This window comes from Epinephelus moara, chromosome 24, assembly GCF_006386435.1.
Source record: "Epinephelus moara isolate mb chromosome 24, YSFRI_EMoa_1.0, whole genome shotgun sequence".
NCBI classification, from domain to species: Eukaryota; Metazoa; Chordata; class Actinopteri; order Perciformes; family Serranidae; genus Epinephelus; species Epinephelus moara.
The window spans coordinates 11,909,661-11,921,315 of record NC_065529.1 but is presented as its reverse complement, the minus strand read 5'-3'; the positions used below and the strand labels follow the sequence as shown (position 1 = coordinate 11,921,315).

Genomic DNA, 11,655 nt, shown 5'->3' with positions numbered 1-11,655 from the left:
GCAGACTCGTGCAGCTCAGCCTCTCAGCCTCCGACTCTGACCCGTGCGTGACCGGAGGAAACAGCGAATAAAAGTAAGGAGATTGATTGTTCTTCTCTGTGGATTTTCTCCGTGACCATAGCGAGAAGCCACACATATCACGTGAAACAGCGGAATCGTTGATAAAATGATAAAGTTACAGTTAAATGAAAACAAAACAGAGGTTGTCCTGTTCAGTCGCCCTGATCTGGTTCAGGTCCTTGCCAGCTCCCTGGGCCCACTGGCACCTTACATGGGATCCCAGCTCCCTGGGCCCACTGGCACCTTACATGGGATCCCACGCTAGGAATCTTGGTGTGATTATTGTTACTATTACCTCTCGCTTAGATTATTGCAACTCCCTGTACGTTTGAATTGAGCAGTCAGAGCTTAACCACCTGCAGCTTGTTCAGAATGCAGCAGCTCGTCTCTTGACTGGGACAAAGAAACACGAGCACATAACTCCGGTGCTCTCTTCACTTCACTGGCTTCTGGTTAGGTACAGGATTGATTTTAAGATTCTTTTATCTGTTTTTAAGTCTCTGAATGGGCTGGCTCCAGAATACCTATCTGACCTTGTTGTGTTGCATCGGCCCTCCAGAGCCCTCAGATCAGCGAATCAGATGGTCTTGAATGTTCCTCGATCACTATTAAAAACTAGAGGAGATCGAGCCTTTGCAGTCGCGGCTCCCACTCTGTGGAGCGCATTACTGTTGACTGTGCGGACTGCGAATAGCCTCTCCACTTTTAAGTCACTGCTCAAGACTCACTTGTTCACCTCGGCCTTTGGTTGAGTACAGTCACCTCTACTGGGTCTTTTACCTTTGTTATATTTCACTGTATAAATGTTTTTTGTGTTGTTGTTGTTCTTGCTTATTTAAATGTAAAGCACTTTGGTTGGCCGTTGGCTGTTTTAAAGGTGCTATATAAATAAAGCTGACATTGACATTGACACTAAAATAATGTGTAACAGAGCTTTCATACAGCTCTGCACACACATTACTTTTGGATGGATTACTCGCGAATGCAGGGTCGCACAGAAATGCCACGCATGTCACATGAAAGCGCAGGAGCAGAGCTTTCCTCTCCTCAACTCCTGTTCTGAGAAAGTGTTAGGGTCTCCTTGATGTCAAGATTGTCAGCCTGGCGTGAACAAACTGAGTGAATGTGTGTTTTTGAGTTTTTCTATGACTTCCAGGGAAATGGCTGGGCTTCATTTATTTTGGTTTTCATTTACACACCTCTCTCTCTCTCTCTCTCTCTCTCTGTGTATCTGTGAGTGAGGGATTGTGTGTCATTGAGTTTACATTATTTCTAATTTGTTAATTGTGTTGTTGTTGCAGGGTCTGATTGTTCTAAGTTCTGTATATTTGATGAATATTAAGACGACTCTATCCTCATAATTTGACGTCATTCAGATGACTTTCTAGTAATAGTGCTACACTACGTTTGTTCAGAGTAGGTTAAAAAATACTGAATGTTTCCATTTTCATATTCTGTCACTATAGTTTTAATTGACATGACTTTGTTATGGCACTTTAATGTCTGCCTGCCTAGCAGTAATAGGGGGGAAATGAAAGCACATGTTCAACTGTGTGTTGATTTGTTTATGATACGCTTCCAAGTTAAAGATAACATGCTGTACAGTGTACATGCACTATTTTTGAATAAAACAGCTATTTTTAACAACAAATTTTCTCTTTTTTTTCCCCTTGTATAAATATCGTGATATATATCGTATCGTGGACTCTTTATCGTAATAATATCATATCGTGAGTTTCTGGTATTGTTACATCCCCAGTGTACACACATTTCCTCATTTGTAAGTGCGCAAACATTTAGTGTGGATTCTCTGCAGAGTTTTATAAATGAGGCCCCTGGTCTGTTTGTTCTGGAGAGGAAGAGACGTCTGTGGATGATTCAGCTCCTGGTAAAAACCTCCTGAACGTCAGGATCAATAATAAGGTGAGGAGCCAGGCTGGTGTCCACATACTTTTGGCCACAAAGTTGCTGATGTCAGTGGATCTGTTTCCTGTGATACCTCATACAGTAGGTCCTTCACTGTGTGTGTGTGTGTGTGTGTGTGTGTGTGTGTGTGAGTCACTGGTAACAACATGTTTTACTGCGCTCAGGCGTGGGAGGACAGATTACAGTGAGACACCAGAGAAGAAGTAAACACAGACTGGACGTCAGTCAGCTGAAACAGGACGCCAGACGCCAGACTGTTGGCTCGTCTCACAACAGATTTAACGTCGTAAACAAAAACTAAGACAAAAAATATATCCGCCACAAACGAGAAACTGAGACCAAAAACAAAACGACCTCTGTAAACAAGAAGTTTTGACGAAACTTTACGAGTTTCTTTAACGACACACTGAAGTTAACTCAGTGTCAGTTTTTCCACGGTATCAAAACTTGAACCAAATATCGATATTTTCAGAGGTATTGAAGTTATAAGTTTCAGTATCGTGACATCATCAGCGTGACGTTACCTGCCACGTCGAACTCGATCTCCAGTGTGAGCTGAGCCGTGATGGACGAGTCTCTGAGCAGCTGATTGGTTTCTTCCAGAGTCGAGTCTTCAGTAGGAACTCCATTTATGGACAAAATCCTGTCGCCGATCTGCAGGATACCACACCTGCAACACACACACACACACACACACACACACAGTTATGTAATGACCTGAAACACAGATGTGATGGACTTGTACCTGAGGATTTCCATTTAATGCTTCTTCATACATCTGGTGCTGAACATGTATTTAACAGATTGAGTTATCGATTGATTTACAAATTAACATTTTTACATATAAACATATAATGGAATACAGACAATAAACCTTAAACTTCACAGGATAAATAGACATTTTTAAAAGTATATTAACAAGGAAACAATAGTAAAATAAAATTGAAATATATTTAGAAAATTAACCAAAGCTATGATATAAAAAAAATATAACAAAGATAAAATAAAAATTTAATAAAATACAAAATAAAAATAATTACTGAAAGAAATAAAATACAATTAAATTCAACAAAAATATTCACCATAATAAAATAAATATGATTTAATATACTACTTTAATCTAAAACACAGTTGATTTGATTTATTTGACATTTTAAAACAAATATATAATTTAGGTTATACATATGCTACACTAAATAAATGCTAAATTAAAACGCTGAGAAAAAGAAAATAAAGTTTTATATAGAACTTATTTCCATTGTGGTTCTTGTGTGATATTTCAATGATAACAAATAACATTTATTATTTATTTTCTAATTTTATTTATTAACGTATAAATTATTTTAATTCTTTATTTTATTATTATTTAGCTTCTCTCTTTTTAAAACGCTCTTCTCTTTTTTATTTTTTATTTGTAGACCCTTTTCAGCTGCATTTGATGTGAATGAAAGAAGCTACAGACAGTAAATTATAAAATTATTATTATTATATTTATTATTATTAGCAGCAGTATCACTGTGCATAACTTTGGTCTCGTTACCTCTCAGCTGGGCTGTCGGGGTCGATGTAAGCGATGAGCGGCGGTGAAGAGAGCGTTTCCGTGGCGAAGACTCCGCCCTGCAGCTGCAGGCCGAAGCCCATGATGCCATCGCCTAGCAACGTCACCTCCGTGGTTTCCGTGTGAACGACCTGACCAGCGAGACCCACGGTGCTGGACGCCAGCGACACTGACAGAGAGACAGACGGAGGCGAGACAGACAGTTAATGAACATCAAGTTCGTTTAGTGTTGTTTGTTTTTAATGTCGGACTGAAGGTCAGTACTGACACCACTGCAGTCAGAGGTCAGAGGTCAGAGGTCAGACTCACAGGAACTCTTGAAGTCCTTCTTCTTGGCCTTCCTCCTCATCAGCGTGCCCCGTGGACTCGTGGGATACATGTTCCTGGGCAGAGTGCTCATGTTGAGGGACGAGAGACTGTAGGCCGACATGGAGCCGGGAGAGAACGAGTGGCTGAGAGCTGCAGAGACAGAGAGACGACAGTGATGATGATGACGATGATGATGAAGAGAGGAGGTCTCACTCTGACTACAAAACGTCACACTACAGGAAGAGAGAGAAAGACAGAGAGGCGGGACGTACGGGGGTTGTTTGTATGGCGGTTGTGCGACCTGGCAGCTGATTGGTCGGGGTGGTACGTGTTGTAGTGGTAGGGGGGGAGGATAGGGGCGGAGCCTCCAGTCTCCCAGGGGAGGGGGCGGGGACTACGCTGCACCTTGACTGCACACACACGGACACACAGACACAGAGGAGGGTGTTAAGGTTAAGACAGGAGGAAAGGTCAAAGGTCAGAGGTCAGACAGCTGCATCACAGCTTTATAAAAGATTACATCTCATTCATGTAATCTTTTATGAGTTATTCTAGTAAGTAGCTGTGATGCATTCAGGGCTCCACGTGTGCAGGAAACATTACAATCCTTTACCACAGTAAAAATACTCTGTTACAGATAAAAAAAACTGCATTAATTTCCTCAGGTGTTGTGACATCATCACTCAGAGTTGATCACAGACTTGTCTCTAAAACCTGGAGTCAGATTCCTGGTACGTGTAGTTCACACCTACTCGGCCGATGAGGCTGATTCTGAGATCTGATGCTTTTCATTCAGCAGTTTTGTTCCTGTGACCTTTTCCAAACACACACACAGACTCTGTGATATCACTGGGGATATTTACAAAGCACACTCATTATGTTTGTTAACCATTCTTTCTTATTTGGCAGAGAAATGTATTTTATCATCGTCCCGTCTGCTGAACAGATTGCTGCCCTTCTGCTGTTGGATAAACAGGCTTACGATGTGAATCCTCCTCTGCATATTGTTTGTATTACAAGATACTTAGGAAAAAGACCCAAAATATAATGTGACTGATCGTCTGTTGGACTGTTTAGGTTTACTGTAAGGTTCAAAAAGCCCTGAAGACATTTAAATTTAATTATCACTTCTTGGTTAAGACTTAAATATGAACATGAATATTTGGTCTGCATTTATACCATGTCGTGGTGCTTTCAGGGCCAGTCTGACATGTTGTGTATGTGTGTTTATACCATGTCGTGGTGCTTTCAGGGCCAGTCTGACATGTTGTGTATGTGTGTTTATACCATCATATCGTTACCTCAGGGGTACTTTGGAGTACTTCTGGGGGTACACAAAAAAATTGTTCGCTGTGCTGTGGTGCGTTCAGGGCCTGTCGGGCCTGGTGTCGTGTGTGTGTGTGTGTGTGTGTGTTTATACCTTGCTGTGGTGCGTTCAGGGCCAGTCAGGGCCTAATGTTGTGTGTGTTAATAACATGTGGTGGTGCGTTCAGGGCCTGTTGAGTCTGGTGTATGTGTGTTTATACTGTACTGTGGTGCACTCAGGGCTGGTCAAGCCTGAATGTCATTATTCATACCATGCTGTGGTGCATTTAGGGCCTGTCGGGCCCGATGTGTGTGTGTGTGTTAATACTGAGTTGTGGTGCGTTCAGGACCGGTTGGGCCTGGTGTTGTGTGTTAATACCGTGCTGTGGTGCGTTCAGGGCCGGTCGGGCCTGGTGTTGTGGCAGGATCTCCATGCGGACGGTCTGACAGGAGGCAGAGAGCAGCTGAGTGGCTTCAGCCAGAGAACAAAACTCCATCGACTTCCCGTCAACAGACAGAATGTGATCTCCTGCATGAAGAGCCCCACACCTGGACACACACACACACACACACACACACACACACACACGTACATTATCAAATATATTTACAGTAGTCCTCACAGTTTCTCTAAAACTTTGACAGTCGTTCTGAAACAAAATACATTTTATTAACTGATTAAACTTACTAAAGGGGAGTGTACGGAGTCAAGTAAAGATCAAAAAGATTTTGATCTTTTAAAATTATGTTCATAAATAATTTCATAACCTGTTTCTGTACAACAGAAAACATTTGATTTAATGTATGCGCAAATTATATAAACAATTACACACAGAGAAAAAGCTGCTCTGTGAACATCTGAGTACAACATCAAAGGAAACTCCCATCAGCGCCAAAATGTGCACGTTAAATCTAATATTAATATAAATATAAGCACTCTGTCTATACTGCTGTCAGATCCACCGGCCTCACGTACATAAAGCTACATTAATCATCTCGTATACTGTAACAATCCAAATTTAAAAGCCTTTTAAATCTTAATAATCAAAATTTGGATTTAAATGTGTGCTGAGGAACAAACAGTCAGTGTCAGAGGTCAGAGGTCAGAGGTCAGGTACCTGTCTGCTATGCTGGCTGGTTTGACCTTGTCGATGATGATGACCTGCTTGCTGCAGAACATTGAGGTGGACAGAGCCACGCCCAGACTGGAGCCTGTCGCCTTGGCAACCTCTACCAGCAGCGGCCCCGACGCCGTGGCGACAGAGTCTGAAACGACAAAAATACACAACTTTTTTATGTATTTACAGTAAAATACTTCATTATGGAGTTCCTCAGGGTTCAGTTCTTGATCCTCTTTTATTCAATCTTAAAGTGACTTTAAACCAGATCACATTATTCACATTATTCATATTTAGTCATTATTACGCAGACGATACTCAACTTTACATCATCACTTTATTCTGACAGCTACCATCAAATTCAGAAATTGATTCAGTACATTGATCAGATTATGACCAGACGTCCAAAAATCTTTAACACAATAAAGCAATAAAACAGATGTCACTGTTTTTGGTGCTCAGTCGTGCTGTTTTAACAGATTTTATTTAATTCATCTAAATTACCTCAAAATTTACTTTCATATATTTCCATTTTCTGTTCATTCTTCTCAAGTTTGTTTTCAATTTCTTCTAAAATTGAAATGTTTGTTAAGAAAGATAAAATGTGTAAATAAATTTACCTTTTAAAGACTGATGGCACAATTTATTATTTAATTATAATCGTTTATTGTTGTTAAAATTAATTTTAAAAAAATAATTAATTTGCTCCAATTGAATAAAATACGACACTGACTGGAATAGCAAGTGTTTAAAATTATCAATCAATTAAATTATCAACAGTATAGTAGGGTTAGGGAATAATCAATTGTCCAAACTGTCCAAAACACAACAATATTCATACTTTCATAATACAAAACAAAGAAAAGCTGCAAATCCTAAAAAATTAAAAAACTGGAATCATAAACACTTTGGGTATTTATTCTTGAAACACGAGGCAATTAAATATTTATCAAAACAGCTGCTGATCTAAAGGAGTAAAAAAAAAGCCATTTTTTTTAGTTTAACTCAACATTGAACTCCAAATATTGATGACAGTTTGAGTTTTAACCACAGAGTTTAAACTGACCCATCACCGAGACGTCGTACTCAAGCAGCAGCGTGGCTTCCTGCCCGCACTGCTTCAGGATGCTCATGGCCTCGGCTAGTGTGCTGCCATGGAGACGAATCCCGTCGATACTTAGCAACCGGTCACCCGGCTTCACGGTTCCTTCCCTGGAGACAGAGAGAGTGGACAGTTTTCAGTGTCTACAGCAGCTCCCGAGGGACAAAACACCCTTCAGAACAGACAGAGAGGGCAGAGGTCACCCACCTGTCAGCTGGACCGCCTGGCCTGATGGTTGTTATGACGATCGGGCGTGACTTGTTCCTGTCTTCATGGGTTCCACCTGCAAACACACGTCATGTATTTATGTCTAACGCACACACACACACACACACACACACACTGAGCTTGACTCACCTCTGATGACGAAGCCGAAGCTGTTTCCTTCTTTGTGAAGCGTGACTTCTACGTTCTTAAACATGACGCCTGAGCCCTGCACTGCTGCAACACACGACAGCACCAACACATCAACATCACCTCTGACCTCCACCACACTTAGTACACTCTCAGTACAGGGGTAGAAGAAGCATTCAGATCCTTTACTGAAGTAACTCACTGAAAATACTCCAGAACAAGTAAGAGTCCTGCATTTAAACCAATTATTAAGTAAACGCATGTACAGCTCAGTAAAATGTTAAAATGTTAGTGTTCTCCTGTCGTATCTGATGTTTATATTTACCAATATTTAAGTACCTTAAATACAGTACTCGAGTACATGTACTTAGTTACATTCCACCACAGCCCCGACTGTCTCTAGTACTACTACCTGGCAATACTTACAGACAGGCGGCAGTTCATACTCGACCTCCAGGACGACCCGCTCCCCGACGTTCTTCAGCAGACTGATGATCTCATCGTGTCTGAACTTGGCCAGGTTGATGCCGTTAACGGCTCGGATGTAGTCGCCCACGTTCAGCTGGTCGCTCCTGGACAAGCAGTCAAAACGTCAGCTCTATATTTTAAGTTAACTTTGAGAGAGACGAGCAGGGTGACGCTCGACTTGAGCTGAGGCTGAAAAACTCCACAGAGTGGACGCTGGTGCTGGGGCTCTGTCATCTCTAGCCTCTAACCTGGGACTAGAAACAGGAGTGAACACATGTAGTTTGGGACCAGAGCCATGAGCAACATCAGAAAAGTTTGAGTGGATTCTAAAATGAACCAGCAGCCAGTGAAAGGAAGAGGCAATGTGGTCGCGTCTCCTTTAATTCTTTTGTCCTTGAGAGAGAAGAACTCAAGCAAGAATATGTAGTCTGCACAGGTCGAGATAAAAGCACTGATCCAGGTTAGCAGAGGATGATAAAGACACATTTTTAAGTGGATAAAACAGGACAGATGAATCACTTGGGCTGTTAAATCGGCCAAAAGCACATTATTGCATGCAGATATATCAGTATTGGTGTATGTATATGTAAAGAAATTCCAAAGATATGTTTGAAATAGTTGACAAAGTTTAGCTGGTTTCAAACCTCTACCAGTTGCTCCTGAGGGTTATGAAGCTCCACTAGATAATGGCTTTACCAGTTAAAGGGATGGTTTGGATCTTTTGAAGTTGGGTTGGGTGAGTTACTTATTCATAGTCAGTGTATTACCTACAGTTGATGGTGGTTGGCACGCCCCCAGTTTGGAGAAGCAGTGTATTTTCACCACCTTACTGTTCTGTCAGACAGCGATTTCCAACTGGGAATGAGCAGCTAGTAGCAAGAGGGAAACACAAACCTGACAGACACTGTAAAGATGAGCAACNAGGCGGCATTTTGCTGCACTCCCCGATTTTGTTTTTATACTGTCAATGCTGAAAAAAGACTGATTGGACTTTCCTGCAAATTTGCACAATTCCTGTCTAAAAGGGCTTAAGATTATTTGGTAGTTAAACTTTGCCAATGACAGCAAACAAATGTGTCCACGCACTATTAAATTCAATATTTACCCCTCAGACTTTTCCCTTTTGGATTTTGAATCCACAGCTATCCGAGCAAGGGAGACTCAAGACTACTGTAGCCATCACTGGTGATGTTTGTAGAGGAAACGGCGCCAGGCCACAGACGTATGATGCACATTTTAGTTGACGAAATGTAAAAACTTTTTTTTTCATGAGACGTAGGAGTCACTTTAGGCCTACAACAATAAATGAAAATTAAAATGTTCCAACAAAATAACAGTTATTCATTTCCATATCAGTTTCTGTCAAAGCCACACGGGTCCACTGGAGACGGGCTAAAGAGTCATATACAGCCCCGGAGCCGCAGGTTGCTGACCCCTGCCCTAACTGGTTCTGAAGCAGTATCAGTTCCTATTACTGGTTTTGAAGGTTAACCCATTAATCTAACTAGTTCTGAATCTTCACCAGTTCCTTTAAACAGCTTCTGAAGCTCGTTCTGGATCCAAGTTTCTCTGTTTGTTCCTTTAAACAGTTTAAAACTCTGTAATTATAATGACATCCTGCTCAGTGTAAAACTTGCTTTAATAACAACGTTTACATAAGAAGCAGATATGTGGGATTTAAATCAATCACTATCACATAAACAGACAGCTGCAATGTGATTTTAAAATGATAAAAATGTCTTTGCATTTCCGAGCTTATCTGCTGGAGCCAGAACACACAACAGAAATAGATCTAGTGCAGATTAAAACACAATGAAAAGAAAAACCAGAGACGACTGTTACCTGGCGGCGATGCCTCCCTGTCGCAGGTTTGAAACCCGGGGCTTCCCATCTTTGTCGATGCCGCCTGAGACCGTCAGCCCGAGCGTCGTCCCCTCCTTCTTCATCAGCTCCACCACCGAGCAGCCCCGAAACTCTTCTACATCACACAAGGACAGGTGGACTTTATCTGCCATAAAACCATTTTACTGCACTTCCACTTTTATTTCTTCCATCTGTCCCTCTGTTCTGTCTCTGCGCTCCGACTCCAGAGCTTCCTCCCCTCAGCAGACAGAAATAAAGTAATAATCTGGGAAAAGAAGTGAAGTCATCCTCGATTCTGTCGTCCATCTATATTTTATCAAACGTCTGAAATATTTAACAGCGGCAGAGACGGATAGAGAGAGGGGAGATATTTCAGAGCGGACCTGCTACAATCTGATGTGAGTGGCCCTCAGGTGATGAAGCAGGAAGCAGGATTTCATTAAAATGTTGTATTTTAATATTAACCAGGCAGAGCGCCACCCTCTTTCGTTCAGACAGGATTAAGAAGCCTGATCTTTGCCAGTGACCATCACTGTCTTCTTCTCCTCCCTCATCTTCCTCCTCCAAAGAGGATTTACAGAGAGCGTCAGTGTCCTTTTCAACTTCCCTAAAACGTCAGCTCTGACTCTGACTCAGAAAATCCTCTGTTCTGATCAAATGTTAGATGAACCAGTTTCCTGCAGCAGCGGGGGAGAAACTTTCTGAAAGTGTAACTTCACAAAGTGTCATTTAACTTCAGACTGAGAGAGGCTGAGCTACAACAAAGCTTCTCTCTGAGGAAAAGAGCAGCATGATTTCAGACGTTACTATAAATGTGAAATAGATTCTCCTCAGACTAAATAAAGACTGTTTGTGTCTGCAGAGCGTCACGTCTGTCGGCACATTTCAACTCTACTACGAGGACAATCAGTCGTGGTTTCTCTTTTGTTGACACGGTTCCAAAGCTTGATCAGTTCCTGTTTGTAGCTTTGAAGCTCTGCAGCTTTCCTCTAACTGGGTCTAGACCTATACTGGTTCTACTAACTGGTTCTAAAGCTTACTAATCTCTTCTCACTACTGATTTAGTTTAGAGGCTCTAGCAGCGGCTCTAACTGGCTCCAAACCTTAACCAGTTCCTCACACTGGTTTTGAAGCTCTGCCAATTTCTACCTGATTCCAACACTCTACCACTTCCTCCAACTGGTTATAGACCATTACCAGTTCCTCTTACTGGTTCTGAATCTCCACTGAATCCTTAGAATGGTCTAAAGCTCTTCCAGTTCATCCAACTGGTTTTGGACTTCAACCAGTTTCTTTTAATGTTTAGAGCTTTCTATGAGTGTCTGGCTCCAAACCTCAACCAGTTCTCTTAACTGGTTCTGAAGCTCCATCACTTCCTGTATGTAGCTCAGAAGCTTTACAGCTTTCTTCAAACTGGCTCCAGACTTTCACCATTCCCGCTAACTGGTTCCAAAGCTCTACCACTTCATCCATTAACTGGTTCCAAAGCTCTAACACTTCATCCATCAACTGGTTCCAAAGCTCTAACACTTCATCCATCAACTGGTTCCAAAGCTCTACCACTTCATCCATCAACTGGTTCCAAAGCTCTA

The 11,655-nt window shown here is 41.7% G+C and overlaps 1 protein-coding gene across 1 annotated transcript in view; it reads right to left on the bottom strand.

The window, feature by feature from the left end:
* grip1 (glutamate receptor interacting protein 1) overlaps window positions 1–11,655 on the bottom strand; it is a 62,530-nt gene that overhangs the window by 17,224 nt on the left and 33,651 nt on the right. Inside the window, exons 3-13 of the mRNA XM_050037249.1 lie at window positions 10,043–10,178; window positions 8,159–8,304; window positions 7,736–7,819; window positions 7,586–7,661; window positions 7,343–7,488; window positions 6,277–6,424; window positions 5,538–5,707; window positions 4,126–4,263; window positions 3,854–4,003; window positions 3,527–3,713; window positions 2,511–2,656 (exon numbers count right to left, since the gene is read on the bottom strand). Of these exons, the coding sequence (XP_049893206.1) occupies window positions 2,511–2,656; window positions 3,527–3,713; window positions 3,854–4,003; window positions 4,126–4,263; window positions 5,538–5,707; window positions 6,277–6,424; window positions 7,343–7,488; window positions 7,586–7,661; window positions 7,736–7,819; window positions 8,159–8,304; window positions 10,043–10,178 (1,527 nt within the window). The remainder of the gene's footprint in view (window positions 1–2,510; window positions 2,657–3,526; window positions 3,714–3,853; window positions 4,004–4,125; window positions 4,264–5,537; window positions 5,708–6,276; window positions 6,425–7,342; window positions 7,489–7,585; window positions 7,662–7,735; window positions 7,820–8,158; window positions 8,305–10,042; window positions 10,179–11,655) is intronic.